At 41.3% G+C, this 19,451-nt stretch overlaps 1 protein-coding gene across 2 annotated transcripts in view; it reads right to left on the reverse strand.

The window, feature by feature from the left end:
* UBE3D (ubiquitin protein ligase E3D) overlaps positions 1 to 19,347 on the reverse strand; it is a 150,072-nt gene extending 130,725 nt beyond the window's left edge. For both annotated transcript variants that reach the window (XM_004422065.3, XM_087443825.1), the window contains exons 1-3: positions 19,208 to 19,347; positions 10,012 to 10,208; positions 6,295 to 6,385 (exon numbers count right to left, since the gene is read on the reverse strand). In XM_004422065.3, the coding sequence (XP_004422122.2) occupies positions 6,295 to 6,385; positions 10,012 to 10,208; positions 19,208 to 19,284 (365 nt within the window). In that variant the 5' untranslated portion in view covers positions 19,285 to 19,347. The remainder of the gene's footprint in view (positions 1 to 6,294; positions 6,386 to 10,011; positions 10,209 to 19,207) is intronic.
* Between the last annotated feature and the right edge of the window lie 104 nt (positions 19,348 to 19,451).

Below are 19,451 nucleotides of genomic sequence, written 5' to 3' on the forward strand. Positions count from 1 at the left end.
CAAACATGATCCCTGATTGGTAAACTACATCTGGACTCAGAGGAAGTACGAATGAGCTGTAAATACCTGATGAGGATGCCATTCTTTGGACTTCCCTGAATGCAGTCCTTTTTGGGGAACCCTAGAACTATGCCAAAGATTTGTTACAAGAGATATTAGCAGCTTAGGGCACAAGGCTCCTTCTCAGGGTGGCTCCTGCACCTGCCTGACGTGGATCTTGCACTTTGTACCTGGAACCATGTCAGATGGGGAGACAAGAGTCCCCAGATTGGTATGTGAGCTGTCACTTGCTTAAACTGCTGCAGGGCCCCTGCTCAGAGGACCTCCTGATGCTGCCCTGCTGGGAGGCTGGCAAGAAATGTGGCCTGTGGTCGTGTTGTGAATCTGCATGCTTAGTTGAACTCTGGCGGGCACTATACACACCTTATTCCATTTAATGCTCACTACAACTCTGTGAGATAAGAATTACCAGTCTCCTGTTACAGAGAAGAAAAGGGAGGTTCAGATATATTAAATAATCTGTATCAGTTCACAGCGTCAGAGGTGATGAATGAAGCCAGGATCTTAACCCAAGTCTTCCTGGCTCCAAAACTAAACTCTTTCCCATGGAATATAGTCCCTCCCCTGGCAATGCAGAATGTCAGTAAAAGAGACTGAGAAGGTGGGATGATGGCAAACTGTGTGGGTTGTTAAATGCCAACTTAAGGGGTAGGAACCTGGTTCTACAGATAGGTGGGAAGCATTATAGAATTTTAAGCAGGGAAGTGATAGAGCAGATTTGAATTGTGCAAAGAGGAAGAAGGCAAACAAAAGTGCCTGTTTAGAGTGGGAGTCAGGCCTAAATAGGCTCCTAGATCTTCTCCATCACTGAGATTCTCTGTCTCTTGACATTTTGCATGTAGTGCCAATAAACAGATCCTCAACACAGTGCAACAGACAGCAATGTCAACATCTCATCCGTGATCACAGAGTGAAACTGCACCAAGGTTTACAGAGATCTGGGAGACTTGATGCACATCAGCAAAAAATATATTTCAAACTTAACTTGACCCCATCACAGTGAATAAAGGTTATAATATATCCCATAACTATCTACATAAGACATCAGGAGCAAGACAGTGCCTAATTCACAAGTCACTGCAAAGACAAAAGTGTTTTTACAGCAGAAAGAAATTTTTCTGATGTTTTGAAAAAACATAATACTTTTAAGAACAAAAGATGTATTTTAATCACAGCTCTACTGACAGTATATCTATTGAAAACCTTGAAACTTTGATATGATCTGCTTCCCAAGAGAACTTTCAAAATAAAATAGATACCATTTTTTTCAAGGTAGTTTTTAGGTAAAAACCTGCCGAAGTTCAGAAGAAGAGTGAAATGATTTCTTCAACTTTCTCTCAGCTTAAGACTCTATAACACCAACACGTGTTTATAATAAACGAAGATTTGCAGGCTAGTGTTAATACATCTTAAGCATAAGCTCTGGGGAAAAATAACTTGAAATACACAATTTTAATAAATGGGATGGATTGATGATGTTTATTTAAAGCTTAAACATAGAAAAGAAAATGAAATGACCTTTAACTTTAAAATCAACCATTAATCAGTGATGATAACAATGGTAATAACACAGAGCTTGTACAGATTGGATTAGAACCAAGTGGATATTAAGAATTTTAAGAATCACATTAAATATCTAAACCTCAAAATATGGCTGCTAGAATTTAGATAAATTCAACTGGCATTATCCAACCAGTAGGCTATAAATCCTAAGAAACTAGCTTTGCACTTTATTACCATTGTGCACATAGTAAGAGTAGAATCATAAAAGTACAACCATTTTATTCCAAAAGTTTGTATAATGTCACCAATAATCCAGGTAGTGCCTGTACTTTTTTTTTCATCTCTTTGTTCTTTTTAATAGAAAAGTCACTATTCATAAGAATAGTTATTTTCAGACTACAATTATAGCTGGTCTGTCAAGTGGACCAATCAACTGGTTGGATATTCTGACATCTCCTATGTTCCCATAAAGTCCATTCGGCTGTGTCCTTCTCGAGTTTCAATGACCTCATGAGCGGCTGAGCTGACACCTAGCTCTGCTGGTGCAAGTGGAACAGGGCCCTGTCCAGAGACCTCAGGAGACCTCTCAAATGCACCGAAAATCCAAAGGCTATGTTTGAAAGTCTGTTCGTCCAACTGATGTAATTCAAGTCTGACGTGAATTTATTTCTAGAAGACATAAATTCTAAACACAATGACCATTTAGCTGTTTCTGAGACTATTCACAAAGAAGTAAATATTGTTATTATTGTTGCTTGATATCGAGGCCTGCTAGTCTCAACAAGAGTATAATCAAAAATTGTATATGTTCAGATAATTTTTATAGAAAAATTCTGTGGAACTGGTAAAAACATAAATTGGAGAATTTTATTGTAAAGAACCAACTCATTATTTATTTTCAAATAACCAAAACAAATGGCTAAGAACATGTGATCCTAAATTAAGAAAAAAGACTGCTGTAATTAGCAGATTTCATGTGCCCTGGTGCTAATAAGTATTAAAAGCCATTAATGAGTCTTAATAAATAAAACAGTCCTCTGTACCTTACTTCTATAACTTGTTTGACAAGAATCTTTTTCATTTAAAAAAGAAAACTAACAAAGATTAGCTCTGTACTATCCAAATAATCATGAATCACAGAACCCAAGGAACAACTTTATGAGGTTCACTAATCACAGAATTTTCATGCCAGTAGGATTCTTTTAGTTTTACCTGATGCAATCTCCTCATTTTACAGATGAGAAAACTGAGGCCTAGAGAATTATAGTGACTTATTCCCAGAAAATAAGGCAGGCTGGTAAGCAGATCTTAACTCTGCCCCAGTGCTCCTATCAGAGGAGCTCCCAGTACAGATAAATCAACATATTCCAAGACGCTCTCCTGGAAAAGATGTTTACAATTAGTGGATTTTGATTATAGCACATACAAGCCTCTTTTGAAATACCTTTGGTTTTGTTTCTATTTAACAAGCACAGAAGATGTGATTACTACCCACATAAAACAGATAACTGAGGGAGAACTGAGAAGACCACTGGGTTTCACACTAACAGTCAACATGAAATCCCTGAGCAGATAGTGGAGGATGCTTGTTTTTCCATAAAACTGTGCTAGGGCACACTGCCTAAGAGTGAAATGTAAGCAAAGCCTTGAATGACCTAATAAGTATTTCTTTGCATCGTTCAAGAGCAGGCACAGGCCAGACACGCAGGTGTGACAGGAAAAGGCTTTCAGGTAAGCCTTGTATAAGTGAGGCAAGGACTAAGTCAAGTCCACCGTTTATCTTTTCAGAAAGAAAAAGAGAGAACGGTAGGGCATTTCCCTGGCACACCTAAAATACAGAGTCTTGAATCAAAAAGGTTTGAAACACTAAACTAGATAATTTGCTAGTTTGCTAATAAGACTAATTATGGAAAAGGAAGTGGAAGGAGTACATAAAACCAATTAAAAAGAGCTTGTTGAGCATTTCCTATTATATATGTTACAGCCTTTAACTCTCTTGACAAGTTTGGAAAACAGGCCTTATTGTGTCTATTTAAGAAGCAGCTGAGGTGGTATGGACAAGGGTCCCCAGCTACTGAGTGGTGAGGCTGCAGCTCAAACCCGGGTCCCATCCTCCCACCCTGGCCTCTACACTCCACGGCCTCCTGATGGTCAGGATTGCGGAGAGTGGACACTGTCCTTCAGTGTTAGCCTCTAAGCCCTTCTAGTTCTCAATTCCAGGATCGTAAAAAGGACTGACATAAAACAGAAGATACACTTCCTGAATAGGAAAAATGGGGACTGCAGGTAACAGTTTTTCATATGCCTCATCCTTTTCCATTGAACAGAAATATCAGCCGATAATGAAGGAGTATATCCTTTGCTGTAAGCAGCACCAGGAAACACTGTTCCACTGAATTTAACCCGTTCCTACTGTAACTTCTACGTCACCTCATTGTACGAGCATGCATGTTTCAGAAACTTCATGTGAGAATTAAACCAAAGGCTGAAACAGACTGAGAGAAGGTAAACTTTTTTGGTCAAACTACAGTGTAAAGTGGGCCTGTCACAGAGTGCTGCAACTTCGCCCCTTAGGTAATCTGAGCAAGCACGTCTCCTCTCCTCTGCAGACTTAGAGTCACCTCATTTCTTACCCAAGATAATCATTTAGAGGATGCTCTGTTCACAACCCCTCACTTATACTAGGGTATGTTTCCACGATCTCATCTACCTGGGACACTGCCAGGAATCAGAAAGCAAGCAAGAGAGGCTGGTGGAAGGCCAAAGAAAGCACCCTAATGTTTATTCAATTCAACCCAGCAAGTATTTATTGAGAGTGGACTATTCACCAGGCACTGTGCCTGATGCTGGGGATGATGATGATGATAAGAATAATCACAGCGGGAGCTATCACATACTGAATGCTTAACATGTGCCAGGCACTGTTATAAACACAAACTCATTTGATCCTCCCAACAATTCTATGAGGTAGCTCCTACTATATTTTTATAATAAGGACATTGAGGCACAGAGTGGTTGAGTAACTTGCCCAGGGTCACAGCTAGTAAATGGTGGATGCAAACCCAGACAGTCTGGCTTCTGAATCTATAATAATAGCCACTACATTATACTGCACTCTAAATATGAGTGAGGATAAGGGATACAGGGGGCAATAAGATTATCCTCGTCCCCAGAGCCTGCAGTTTAATCAGGAAAACAGGGAAATAAACCTTAGAGGAGCAGGGAAACCAATCCAGGGTTCATGGAAGGCTCCCAGCAGTAGATGTCCTGTCAGCAGAATTTAGGTAGGAGCCAACTAGAGGAAGATAGGGGTGTGGGGTGCATCCCAGGGGAGAGGGTAGCTTTCATTAAGCCCTAGGGTGGAGAAAAGCATGGAGAGATCATGGGACTGCAGGCTGATCACTAGAGATGAGCACAGAATGTGTGTAAATAATGGTGTGCTGTTTTGAGGGGAAGGAAGGAGATTGGGGAAGGAGGGCTAAACCATGAGGGTGCAGAGGCAAACAGAGGCAGACTCATAAAGGAACTAGCGTGGCACGCTAAGGTCTTATGGAATTTACCTTGAAAGAAATGAGAGGCCAGGGAATGGTTTGAACAGGGGAGTCAGCTGCCTTTGGGAACACTCACTCAGTAGTGTAGAAACGATCAGATGGGGGTGAACCTAGAGGAAGGCTAAGCAGATGAGGAGCTGGTGACAAGTGCTATTAGGTGATAAGACAGTGGCCTTGACTGAGATAGTGGCACTGGGGGTGGAGGAAAGTGGCCTTATGCAAGAAATGTGGAGAAGGAAGTAGTAAAAGTACCAGGTGACTGACTACATACGCAGGGACAGGGAAGAACTCAAGGTGACAACACCAGGATTCCACCTTGAGGATGCAGGTAGAGGTTTGGCACTCATTGAGACAAGGAACTTGAAGAGGAGCAGGTTTCAGACATGAAGAAGGATCCATTCACATATAAGGCTCAGACACTTGTCTCAGAGGAAATGCATCTAACAGAGAACTCTAAATTCTTTTTTAAAACACTGTTAACAGTGATAAGGCTTCGATCTGTCTTTTCAGCCTATGAGTGATTAGAAGCTGAAAATTCAGGGGGAAGAGTTTGTGCCCAGGAAACAAGGAGGCTGACAGGAGAAGGGAGAAGATGGAAAAAATAATTAAAGAGACAACTGGGGAATACAAAGAGTACAGCCAAGTGCCCTTCCCATCTCAACAGGGTAATCACAGTGCAGCACAAGAAAATCAGCTACAAGATTAACCTAATCATCGAGAAAAGGTTAATTTGGGCTGTATATGCTCTGTTTTAATAAGCAGGGAAATAGGAAATGAATTTTAGAAAGGCACTAATAGAAATAGTTGAAATAAAAAGTTGGGCTGCAAAAGCTTCAGTTATTTAGGAAATTCATTTAATGTGGAAAACCTCATTCACCAACGTGATGGATAAAACGCGATGGACCCCACGTCTCTTTTCAGCAGGGAGGCTCTTCCACCGAGATAACCCTTCCTCCCTCAAAGCCAGCATCCTATTGTCCCCCTTTGTCACCTTGAGAACACCTAACTGCTCTGTGATTGCTGGAGAGTTTTGTGGTTGATTTTGTTCAAAGTGACATTAAGCTGGCTCTCATTTTAAGGCCATATACTGCTCCCACGGCAATTACTTCAAAAATTCTCATAGAAAAAGGGAAAACTATTACCAGGCACAGAATTAATCAGTGTTAAATACATTCCTTACCTGTCCCTTATTATGACTTCACCGCAGGACTGGCAATAAAATGTGCAACATTCTTGGGCTTGTGAGCTTTGATTAAACATCGAAATCAGTTCTAAAAGAAATCGATGAAATAGCAAATCTTAGGGACAAATAGCAAACATTGTGCACAAATATATTAATGTACTTAAAAAGTTTAAGAGCCACAATAAATTATCATCAATAAACACTGTTTATGATCTACCCAGAAGTACACATTTAATTAGTACTAACTGATGACTCACGCAGAAGCAAATATTGTGAAGTGTTTTCAAAATCAACAGATTTTGCTAAGTGTTTCAGAGCTAGGTGTTGCCCTAGATTATCCATGTAACATACGGCTGAGTTATTTCTCTCACCCCGTAAATATCAACATTAAGGATGAGAGAAAAGGAGCTATTTCCTTCACATCGAGCTAATTACACAGAGCTTCACTATCGTCAGCTTTCCTCTGCTATGTCTTAGGTACAGTTTTTCATCAGTGTGATTACTAGTAAATAGAGCCCTTAAATTAAGTTTAATTTGATTTAAACAAGGTTTATGTCTACTCTAGTATATTACCAGTATGTACAGGCAAAACGAATCTTGAAACCGGTCTTTATTGGGCAGGTCCCTGGGAATGGAATGGCTCCTAAGAAGAGTTCGGTCTTCCAAGAGCAAAACTCAACTTCTGACTAAAGCTGTGGGAAAACATATATTTTCCACATTATGTGAAACAGCAGTATAAAGCAGTATATTCCCTTAGTAAAGAAAGGAAACTTTCACTTAAAAAAAATAACTAAAATATTTGTCTATTTAAAAAAATCTAGGCGCCAGCCCGGTGGCCTAGCGGTTAGGTTCGTGTTCTGCTTTGGCGGCCCGGAGTGCGCAGGTTCGATCCCAGACGCAGACCTATACACCGCTCATCAGACCATGCTGTGGCAGCATCCCACATACAAAATAGAGGAAGATTGGTGCAGATGTTAGCTCAGGGACAATCTTCCTCAAGCAAAAAGAGGAAGACTGGTAACGGATGTTAGCTCAGGGACAATCTTCCTCACCAAAAAAAAAAAAAAAACTGAAGAAATGAGTTCATATCCATTAGAATCAAGCAATTTGATATTTGGTTTATGTTACTTTGTATGTATTTTAAGATTAAAAAAACTGGTGCTAGAAAGTTGAAGCCTTGGCAATTAAAAATTTTCCATTTAATTTCTAAGAGTGCCCACCAATCCCTATAGTACTAAGGTGAAATAAATAGGATTTTTTAATTTTGAACAGATAATAAGTAGACCCGGGTAAGACATCCAAAATATTCTTTTCAGAATCAATCAGCAAATTTTCAGTGAAACACTGCCCTCTGCTGGTCACCCAGCATGACCCTCTGGCTCAAGTTCAAGTCAGAACTTTGTGATACAGCAACATCCTGGGAGAGCACTGCCACCTGGGGATGAATCTAATGCTGGTGCTATATCAGATTTTACTGTAGCCAGTTCCATGGCAAGGGTCATGATTTGACCCATGTTACCTTCAAAACAGTGTAAAAATATGTTTACTATAGCCCTTAAAAGAACATTCTTATAGTTGAAAAGTCAACTTTTTAAAAACCCTGAAACACAAATCAACACTAAAAATTTCAAAACTCACTTCCTACAATACATTTGGATTCAAGTTGACATCAGTATGCATCTATCTGATATCTATCCATTCAGCAAATATTTATTCACCACCTATTATGCGGAAAGCACTAAGGCAATTAAGTACTGAGGAATCTATTTTGCATACCCTTTCACGCACTAGAGAACAGGTCTTTGAAAGTTTTCCTTTTCAGATATTTGAGTAAAATATGTTTTAAAAATGTAAAGAAACAGGAGACCAATGAATGCAAACAATATGCAAACCAACACAAGCAGCCAATTTATTTTGACCTTCAGGTAAAACTGTGGTTTGCTGATTTAAATTTTTTTAAATAGTTCAAATTTTGTTATTTGTATATTAACTGTTACAGAGAATGCATAGGTGACAAACCAATTCTGCCTCTGGAAGGTCTCCATGCCTTCTCAGTATGGGACCTAAAATCACAGTTCCAGAAAACTAGCAGAAGATCTAAAAACACCCCACTGTGGCTTTCAGACCTGCTTTTCCCCAGTTTGCAGACAGGACATAAAACTCCCGCTGTGGTTACTATTCATCATTCAAAAGAGAAGGTGATGACTTCACAAGAGCAGACTCCCAGGGCTTCTTCCCTGAAACAACTCTTCCTCTGCTCGTTATCAGGTACCCTCAGGAAGGCTGTTAGTCTATTTCCCAACTTGGCCACCCCATTCTTCTTTCCATGGTTATTCCAACAGTCATTCTTAGCGTTTATCCTATGCCACTTAAGCTCCATGATATTTCTTTTCCCTACCCCTTGTTCCTAAAGCCAACTCTGCCCCACTCAGACTAGATATTCACTAGTCCACGACTTGAGCAAAAATTACTCTCCAGAAAAAAAGGAGCAAAACTCCCTCTATCTTCTCTTTCCTTTCAAAAGCCAGGATAAAGACTCAGGGGACCGCTCCACATCTCCTAAATGCTTCTTCAAAACAATCCTGCAGACCCCACCTCTAGGCTCCATGCAGCTCAGACAAAAGGCTTAGTAGAGATGAGGCAGCAGTGAAGTCTCGGGATGCAGCTGGAAGAGGTATCATCCTTCTCTGATACTGAGCACCACGTCAGTCTGTTACAGCCTCTCTTTCCTCTTTTTACATCATTTTTAATCCTCCAAAGCATATTATTTACATGGCAAGACATGCAATGAACCAATAATTTTATTCAAGAAATTATTCTGAGAAACATTTCTACCATATTACTGAATCAATGTGCCAATAACAAAATCTTGTAAATAAAACAAGCATAACAACAATCTAAATCAAATTATGCATCCAACTCAATTTCAGAACCGTTATATGTACTGTTCTCTCTATTTGGAAATGTCTCTACATGGATGGGATCATTTCCATGACTCAGTTCTCTGGTCAAATATCACCTCCTCAGAGTGGCCTTCCCTGCTCGCCCTTTACCCAATGACCCTAGTCACTCCCTCTCCCATTATTCTGCTTTACTTTGCCCAGAGCACTTTTCTCTGTACCCAAGAAGCTTATTTGTTCATTATCTGTTCCCAACTATTAGAATGTAAGCTCCATGAGGGCAGAGACCTTCCTAGCTTGTTCACTTCTGTGTCCCTAGCACCTAGACAAATGCCTAGCACATAGTATAAGGGAATGTTTGTTGAATGAATGAATTTCTAGGTAATGCTTTAAAATCAACCAGATCTCGCACAATTGCCATTTGATGTGATCTTCACATCAACTCTGTGAGCCAGGTAATTTTACAATTATAGAAACAAAGCAGGGGGTATATGGGAAATCTTTGTACCTTGCTCTCAATTCTGCTGTGAGCCTAAAACTGCTCTAAAAAATAAAGTCTATTAGGGGGAAAAAAACCGCCAAACAAACCCCCAAAGAAACAAAGCCTCAGAAAGATTAAGGGACATGGTCCACTGCACACAGCTAATAACTGGCAGATCTGGCAAGGAACTTACATCTTCTCGACCCCCAGCTCTTGTCATGCCGCTCCTGAGCAGTTATTTTCACCTGGGAAAAGTTCAACTTTTCAAAGGGAAAATCACCTTTGATTTACAAGAGAAAGTAATGCAGAACCAGGATTGCTAGTGTTACTCACTTGGGCTGAACTGGGCCTGTGCCTGCAGCCGCAGGTGCAGCCCGTCTCCAGCCACGTAGCGCAGCCCACGGCATGAGGAAGGCACAAGCCTGACCTCTGCTGGAAGCCGGAGCTCGGTGCAGCCTGCAGGCGTTTTCACCTGGAGTGAGGCTGGCGTTACAGAAATATCCATGGGCATACCTCCTTCTTCTGGCTCTCTGGTAATTGAAAACAAAACACAAAAAAATTATTTGTCATTGATGAAAACCACATGATGAAAGAAACAAAAATGGCCAAGGATCTCTCTGTTTCTCTTCAATAAGGGCCCTAAAGTCACTGTCCCAGAAAAACGGCAGTGAACCGATCTAAAGGAAACCCATCTAGACTAGACTTAGATGGGATCAGAGACTACTTTTCCTGTCACTGTAACATGAAAGTTCTGGGACATATTTTTTATTCTTTGTATTATGGTAATGATGCATTTTTAAATGGGCACTTTCTTCCATTGCTAATGATCCTGAGTCCCAACTCTCTCCTCTGTCCTAATGCTTCCTCCATCTGCTCCAGCCTGGACCTTCCTGGGGTTGCTCCCAGAGCCATTCTGCTCGCACAGACTGCCATTCCATTTCCTCATGCCCACTGTCTTCCCACCAGTCTCCCCAACTTCCGCTTCCTCAAACCAGCACAATCTAATTGCTGGTCTGTCGTATATCATGCACTTGTTCTTCAAATTATTTTTGGTAAGAGAATTCAACAAGGCTGTGTAAGACAGTAGCTTATTTCATCTTTGCATCCCTTGACACTATATGGTTTGTACATTCATTCACTCACTCATTCACTCACTCAACACATCTTTTCTGAGTTCTATCATGTGCCAGGTATTGGGAATACAACAATTAGCAAGATATTTTCTCTGTGCTACTCCCCTCCAAGTAGGAGAAAGGCAAGTAGACAGGAATGATCAAGAGTATTAAAACTACATTGTATTCATTCATGATAAACACAGGGACCATGGAAGACATGGTGGGGTGCAGGGACTATCACAGGTCAGGCACTAAGTAAATGTTATTTAAACAATGAATGGATGAGTGAGTGAACTATCCTTGCTTCTGAGACCAGCATTCCAATGATGTTTTATTTTACTTACGGTAAATTAAAGTAGTGTTATTTGACATACAGGATTTTGATAAGGAGACCAGGATTACGTGAAACAAAAGGTACAGGAGAAAAAACTTTCTTGTTGACTTTAGAATAAAAAAAAAATTAAAAATAATTCAACTACAGCAAAATTCAAATAAGACCAAAAAAAAAAAAACTTATGGAGTTTTACATAAATAGCTGCTTCCCTGATATGATAACAACTGGGAACTTTGTACTGTTGTGAATCTACATTTCTACTTATTTGATAATTGTACCCTTAGTGCTGTTTACCATTTCATTTGTATTATTTATGTATCAACCAAAGGGTATGAACACTAAAAAATAATTTCACATCAAAAAAAAAAAAAAATTTAACGGGGCCAGCCACGTGGCCTAGTGGTTAAGTTCAGCATGCTCCTCTTCAGCAGCCCGGGGTTCACAGGTTTGGATCCTGGGCACGGACCTACACCATTTACTCATCAGCCATGCTGTGGTGGCGATCCAGATACCAAGTAGAAGAAGATTCGCATGGATGTTAGCTCAGGGTGAGTCTTTCTCAGCAAAAAGAAAAAAAAAAATTTAATGAAGAGAACAATCTGGTGATGTATGAATACCAGGCATGAAAGAACTTACTAATCCAATTCACTACAAACACAAATCACTCAGTGTAGACAACAGAGAGTACAACACAGTCCCTGTCCACCAAGCACCAAGACTACAGAAAGGGACGAAGACATATAGAAATGATCCTCATATGAAGCTGAAATATGCTTAGCAATTAACAGAGGTGCAAAGCTCCCCGACTCCCTCTTAAGTGCAGACAGCAGGGGCAGGCCATCCACTCAGTGTCACCTAAGTGCAGAGGCGAGCCATCTACTTGAGTGTCATCTAAGTACAGAGGTCACACCATGTGTCCAGGTGTGAATCTTGGTTAGGCCCCTTAATTTGCCATAGAAAATCTTACAACTACTTTCTGGCTAGTTCCTTTTCAAAGCATATAGATCTGCACTTAATTGGCAATACAGAATATCAGAACCTGAGTGTTTTCCAGGGAAGACAGCCTCAAACGCTTGAGTCAAAAGCCTAGTTTTAAGAAATGATGTTTAACAAATAATAATCCTCTACAGCAGAGGTCAGAAAATGTTTTAGATAAAAGGCCAGATGGCCGGCCCCACGGCTTAGCGGTTAAGTGCGCGCGCTCCGCTACTGGCGGCCCGGTTCGGATCCCGGGCGCACACCAAGGAACCGCTTCTCCGGCCATGCTGAGGCTGCGTCCCACATACAGCAACTAGAAGGATGTGCAGCTATGACATACAACTATCTACTGGGGCTTTGGGGAGAAAAAGAGAAAAAAAGGAGGAGTATTGGCAATAGACATTAGCTCAGGGCCGGTCTTCCTCAGCAAAAAGAGGAGAATTGGCATGGGTGTTAGCGCAGGGCTGATCTTCCTCTCACACACACACACACACACACACACACACAAAAGGCCAGATGGTAAATATTTCAGGTTTTGCACGCCATAGATGGTCTCTGTTGCATATTCTACTTGTTTTTGTTTTTTTTAAAACAACTCTTTAAAACGTGACACCCATGGGGCCGGCCCTGTGGCGCAGCGGTTAAGTGCACGTGCTCCGCTTCGGCGGCGGCCCAGGGTTCGCAGGCCCAGATCCCAGGCGCATGCTGATGCACCACTTGTCGAGCCATGCTGTGGTGGAATCCCATATAAAGGAGAGGAAGATGGGCACGGATGTTAGGCCAGGGCCAATCTTCCTCAGCAAAAAAGAGGAGGATTGGCAACGGATGTTAGTTCGGGGCTAATCTTCCTCATAAAAAAAAAACGTGACATCCATTCTTAGCTCACAGGCTGTACCAAAACAGGCCACAGGTTAGATTTGGCCTACGGGCTGTAGTTTGCAGAGCACTGCACTAAAAGTTCACAATTTGTCCATTTTACTGCTTCAGTGATTTTCAAACTGTACTGTGCAGCTGGCACTTGGAAGTGTGTCAAGGGACACCACTGGGCTCCTAAACCCCCACCACTACCCCATCTCTGGCTTACCACCCTTCTTTCCCTCCTGAAAAATGTAGCCAATTACATAGGGCTGAGCAAGGCAGGCATCTTTGCCAGGACAGGAGAACCACAGTGGCCTGGGCTGAATGCGAGAAACCCAGCAGGGTGAAAAGGGCATCCACCAGGGGGGCCACCCAACAGGGATGTCAGATCCCAAGAGGTGGGGAGAAGGAAATCTGAGCTGGGGGTGGGGGGGGAGGCGGGGGGGTGGGCAGCTCAGCATGGAGTTTCAGAGCCTGTCTTAGTCAGCTCAGGCTGCTAAAACAAAACATCAGGCTGGGTAGCTTAAACAATAGACATTTATTTCTCATAGTTCTGGAGGCTGGGAAGTCCAAGGTCAAGGTGCAGGCAGATTTGGTTCTTGTTGAGGGCCCTCTTCCTGGCTTGCAGATGGCTGCCTCCTTACGGTATCCTCCCATGGCACAGAGAGAAGTTTTGTTGTCTCTTCTTATAGAAGCACTGATCTCATCACCGGGGCTCCACCCTCATGAACTCATCTACACCTCATCATCTCCAGAAGGCCCCATCTCCTAATACTATCACACTGCGGGGTTAGGGCTTCAACATATGAATTTTCAGAGGACACAAACAATCAGTCCACCACAGAGCACAAGGAGGCGAAGAGAGTGTCAACACTGAGTGGAAAAGGGAAGCAGCAAAGGATGCCAGTGGAACATTTGCAAAGAGGAGAATTGACTAAGTAAATGCATGTGATGAGGATAATGAAAGCCAGGATTTCACTATGGGAGAACAGAGTAGCAAAGAGAAAAAGGGAGAAAAGCAGAATGGATCCTGTGGTGGTAGAGAAGAAGTGAAAATACTTGTGTGAAGTCATGGTTTTCAACGTACATGAACAGATACAGTAATAAATACAAATGTGTATGTATGTACGATATATATGCCAATATACATACACATATACCTTCTTACACAAACATCATATATGTCACATACACACTCTAGTTCTGTCCACTAGTGGGCCTGGGAGAAGTGACATCCCAATAGCAATGAACGTACTTTGTGCCCAGATTTTGGTTTCTAGAGGTCATTTTCCACATAAAAACAAGTGAACAAAGGGGCCAGCCCGGTAGCGTTGTGGTTAAGTTTGCATGCTCTGCTTCAGCGACCCGGGGTTCATGGGTTCAGATCCCGGGCACGGACCCACACACTGCTCATCAAGCCATGCCATGGCAGTATCCACATGCAAAATAGAGGAAGACTGGCACAGATGTTAGCTCAGAGACAATCTTCCTCAAGCAAAAAGAGGAAGATTGGCAACAGATGTTAGCTCAGGGCCAATCTTCTTCACCAAAACAAAACAAAACAAAACAAAACAGGTGAATAAAAACAAAACAGGGTTCCTTGAAAAAATAACTACATATAGTAAAAGAATGAGATGAGCCTGGAACATCTTTCTGTGCAACAAAGTAAAGAAGAAATCAAAGAATGATAGGGACATGTCAAAGAAGACACAGAAATCATCTTGAAAGGACTCCCCCTGGCCACATCTGTACTTTGAGCAAAAAAGTAACCCACAGAATAAATCAGGACCACGGCTCCATACTGATGTAAACAAATGAATGAACAAAATGAATCTGATGAGGAACAGGGTATTTACATAGTCTCAAAGGACCTCTCCAACTAATACTTATGAAGAGAAAAAGAGTAGCTTGATGGAGGAGAAGCCTGGCAGAAAGCACTTTATTTAGTGCTCAAAGTTAACACGAACTTTAATGAAATGAATCAACATCATGTGCCATCTGATAGGATGCAATGAGAACACAGCGTCACTTCTGTGATATTCCTGCCAAAGATGCATAACCTGAACCTAATCTTGAGAAAACAGGAGACAAACCCAAATGGAGGGAAATTCTGCAAAATAACTGGGCTGTAATCTTGCCAAGTGTCAGGATCATGAAAGTCAAGGAAAACTGAGGAACCTTTCCAGATTGAAAGAAACTAAGGAAACATGACAATGAAATGCAACACATGATTCTGAACTGGATCACTTTGCTATTACAGAGATTATGTAGACAACTGGCAAAAATTAAATGGGGTCTGAGTATAAGATGGTAGTAACATATTTCCCAGTTTTAACAGTTACATAGTGGTTATGTAGGCGAACGTCCTTCTTTGTAGGAAATCCACAGTAAAGTATTCAGGAGTGACAGCAACTTACAAGTTTGAGATTGTTCCAAAACAAAGTTTTTGAGACCCTAATTGTCCATATCTTCCAAACTTGAGGCTTTCTTCACTATTCGCTTGTAGTCTTTTGCTTGAAAAAGACACTCTGCTTGAAACTATCCAAGACTTCACATCTCACTTTGAGTACAAGCTCAAGTCCTTTCAACGGTCTGTTAAGACCCAATGATATACTAGAGCCAGCTGTTAAAATTCCAGGCTTTTTGCAAACCAGTTGACCTCCCTTTGGTCGCTTGACATCATCCATGGTGAAAGTACTGACACCACAGGAATCAGTGAATCCTGCAAATCAGGGAGGTTTTTTGTTTGGTTGGTTGGTTGGTTTTCCTGGAGAGCAGGTTGTTAAACATTTACCAGCACACCACTGTAAGACCCTTTACTACATGCTCCACTAGCCCACTCAAATCTCTCTGAACTAGGCACCCCTTCATACTTGCTCCTCTCAGAGAGAAACAGTTTTCCACCAAATATCATATACTTCCAAACCTCGCTCCTTTCAGTTTATGACTCAAATGTTGTTTTCTCATTTGGAATAAGGGGTTGTAATTTCTTTTCCCTACCCCCTTTTCTGTTTGATTTTTTTCTAGATACTGATCTCTATTCAATATAATATATATTTTATTTATTTTTTGTATTTTCTGCCCACCTCTCGCCCACTGCTGCTATTAGACTGTAAGCTCAATGAGAGCAAGTATTTTTGTCTTTGCTGCTATTGTTCAGAGCTATATGCCCAGCACTCAGAATCTGAGTTTTTGGTACTAGAATAGGAACTCAGTAAACATCTGTGGACTGAATAAATGAATGACCAGGGTTTATCCCAGGAATGCTAAGATAGTTTAACATAAATAACTTTTTCTACTGCAATTCACAGATGTAAAGATTAAAGGAAAAAAATAGGACCATCACAATACCTGCAAGAATCACTACATAAAAAACAGTATCTATTCATGATTAAAACCCTTGGTAACCTAGGAATAAAAAGGAACTACGCAATCTACCAAACAGATTCATCAAAAGTCAACTTCGTCATATCTAATGATGAAATTCTAGAGGCATTTAAGATTAAGAACAAGAATAATACTCAATATACTATTTACATTAACTGTAAATAGACTAAAAATTACAATTAAAACGAAGAGATTGTCAGAATGGAGTTTTAAAAACTCCACCCAGTATAAAGTATATACTTAAAAACTTATATATAAAGACATAGGTTGAGAGTAAAAGGGTAGAAAAAGACAAACCATGCAAACAATACAGTCAACTGATTTCTGATACAGACACTGAGTTATTTCAACAGGAGAAATGACAGTTTTTTTAACTAATGGTAACAGAACAACTGGATATCTTTATGGAAAAAAAATGAACTTTGACCCCAACCTCACTCCAAACACAAAAATGAATCTGACATAATCATGGACCTAAACGTAAAAGCTAAAACTATGTAACTCCTAGAAAATAAACATAAGAAAAAAGTCTTTACAACTTTGAGGTACGCAAAGATTTCTTAAGACATAAAAAGCACTAACCATTAAATAAAAAAACGCAATTGGACTTCATTATAATTAAAATTTTCTGTTCATCAAAAGACATTATTAAGAAAATGAAAAGGTAAGTTACAGATTGGGAGAAAATATTCACACACTCACAAGGCAAGAGAGAGGTCTTGTTTCCAGACCACATAAAAAACTCTTTTTATTCAACCCTAAGACAAACAACCTGATTTTTTTTTTTATTTCTTTTTTTGCGCGTGTGTGAGGAAGATCAGCCCTGAGCTAATATCCGATGCCAATCCTCTTTTTGCCGAGGAAGATTGGCCCTGGGCTAACATCTGTGCCCATCTTCCTCTACTTTATATGGGACGCCGCCACAGCATGGCTTGACAAGCAGTGCATCGCTGCAGGCCCAGGATCTGAACCCGCGAGCCCCCAGGCTGCCGAAGTAGAGCACGCACACTTAACGGCTATGCCACCAGGCCGGCCCCCTAATTTTTTTTTAATAGGAAATAATTAGAAGATACTTTATGAAGGAGCATATATGAATGACCAAAAAGCAAATATGAAGGTGCTCAACAGTATTAACCAGGAAAATGCAAATTAAAACGACAATGAGATATCACTTTATACCACTAGAGATGGTTAAAATCAAAAAGATTGTCAATACTAAATGCAGACAAGAATGTGAAGCAATTGGAAGTCTCATTTTTTTCTGGCAAGAATATAAACTGGTGCAACCATTTTGGAGAACTGTTTGGCAGTTTCTCATAAAGTAAAGCTCCCATCTACCCTACGACCTAGCAAGTCCATCCAAGACAAATGAAAATGTATGTCCACAGAAAGACTTAACCACAACAATGTTATGGCAGCTTTATGCATAATAAGCAAGCTCTATAAACATGCAAAATATCCAGCAATAGAAGAATGGATAAATGAATTGTTGTATACAGTGGAAAACTACTCAGCAAGAAAAAAGAATGGACTACTGATATATGCAATGCCATAGACGAAAGATGAATCTCAGAAACACTGTTGAAGGAAAGCAGCCAGAAACAAAAAAGTATATACTGCATGAATCCATTTATACAGAGTTCAAGAAATGGCAAAACTAATCTTTGTTGAATGAAATCAGAACAGTGCTTGCTTTCAGGGTAGAGGGAATTGACTGATGATAAAGCTCAACAGCCAAAGACCACCAGGGACAAACCAGTAGTCCAGTAAAGTTAGGTTTCTTAACTTGCTTAAACAAGGGAGAGGAATCCAGGAGAAACTTGAAGGGCCCCTTCGATGGAAGTAGGGAGGTTGGCTTGACTTGTTTTGTTTGGGCTCCTAATAACCCTACAAGGTGGATCGGAATTGGAGATACCTGAACTCATGATTTGAGAGAGAGAGAGGAAAAAAGAGAGCGAAAAAAAAGAAGAAAAGTAATAAATATCATCCCCACGTTACAACTGAAAAAATTCAGATTAAATAACTCAGTTCTCATGCCAAATCCCAAACTGTCTCACTAGACACCTGGCTGATTTAAGGAAAAAACAGAAAGCTAAGCATCAATCTACCTCAGTGTGGTGCTGTGTAATAAACTTCTCAGGATTTTAACATCTAATTTACCCTGAAACAGCAGTCACGATGGAATAGTCGAGGGGACCACATACTACCAAACAAAAAAGAGAACACTTTTCCTAAAAGTTTGTTTGTGTAGTGAATAACAAGTTAAACGTTTGCAGACTTCTCATTGGAACCCGGAATGTGAATAAAAGAATGACCTCCAGTAAGAAATCTGCAACCTTTGTCAGTCGTTCACCGAACACACGTTTACTGAATGACTGTGTCACTTTCTCAGCACAGGACAGAAAAACAAAAAACCCTGAAGTTATTTACAAAACAGGAAGCTCACCCACTGGAACTGATTTTATAACAAGGATTCCGAAAGAGGTAGACAAGGCATTTTTTGCAATGTTTTGTTGGAAACGCCGGGCACTGGCAACGGTATTTCACATCAGTGCTCCTCAAACTTTAATGTGCATTTGAATCCTGGGAAGCATGTTAAAATGTAAGTTCCGATTCAGCAGGTCTGGTGTGGGGCTGAGACTCCGTATTTCTAACAAGCTCCCAAGTGATGCCTGGACTGCCAATCGACGGGGGGACTATGGCGTGGGGATCGAGGGGGGAGAACACTCCACTTTGAGTAACCGAGAGGCTTTAAGCAGCTGGAAAGAAGAAACTCAAAATCGGTGTTCCGAGGGAGGCAGAGACTCCCCGAGAAGCAGAAGAGCGAGCCGGGCTCCGCGCCCGCCCCTGGCCTTACCCCAGGATCAGCAGCGCGCTCTGCAGCCGTCTCCGCACCTCCAGGAACACGCGCGTCTCCGCCGCAGGGGCCGCCATGGCGGGCGCCCGGCCGGAGGTTCTGGCGAAGCCGGGCCACCAGGGCCTGGAGCGCCCGCACGTGCGGCCCCAGCAGAAGCGGCAGCAGCGGCGGCGCGGAGCTCCCGGACCGGCTCGCCCCGCGGACAGAGCCTGCCAGCCCACAGCGCCGCCTGCCGGGCGGAGAG

Source organism: Ceratotherium simum, chromosome 19, assembly GCF_057802395.1.
Source record: "Ceratotherium simum simum isolate JZ-2026a chromosome 19, ASM5780239v1, whole genome shotgun sequence".
In the NCBI taxonomy this organism is placed as follows: Eukaryota; Metazoa; Chordata; class Mammalia; order Perissodactyla; family Rhinocerotidae; genus Ceratotherium; species Ceratotherium simum.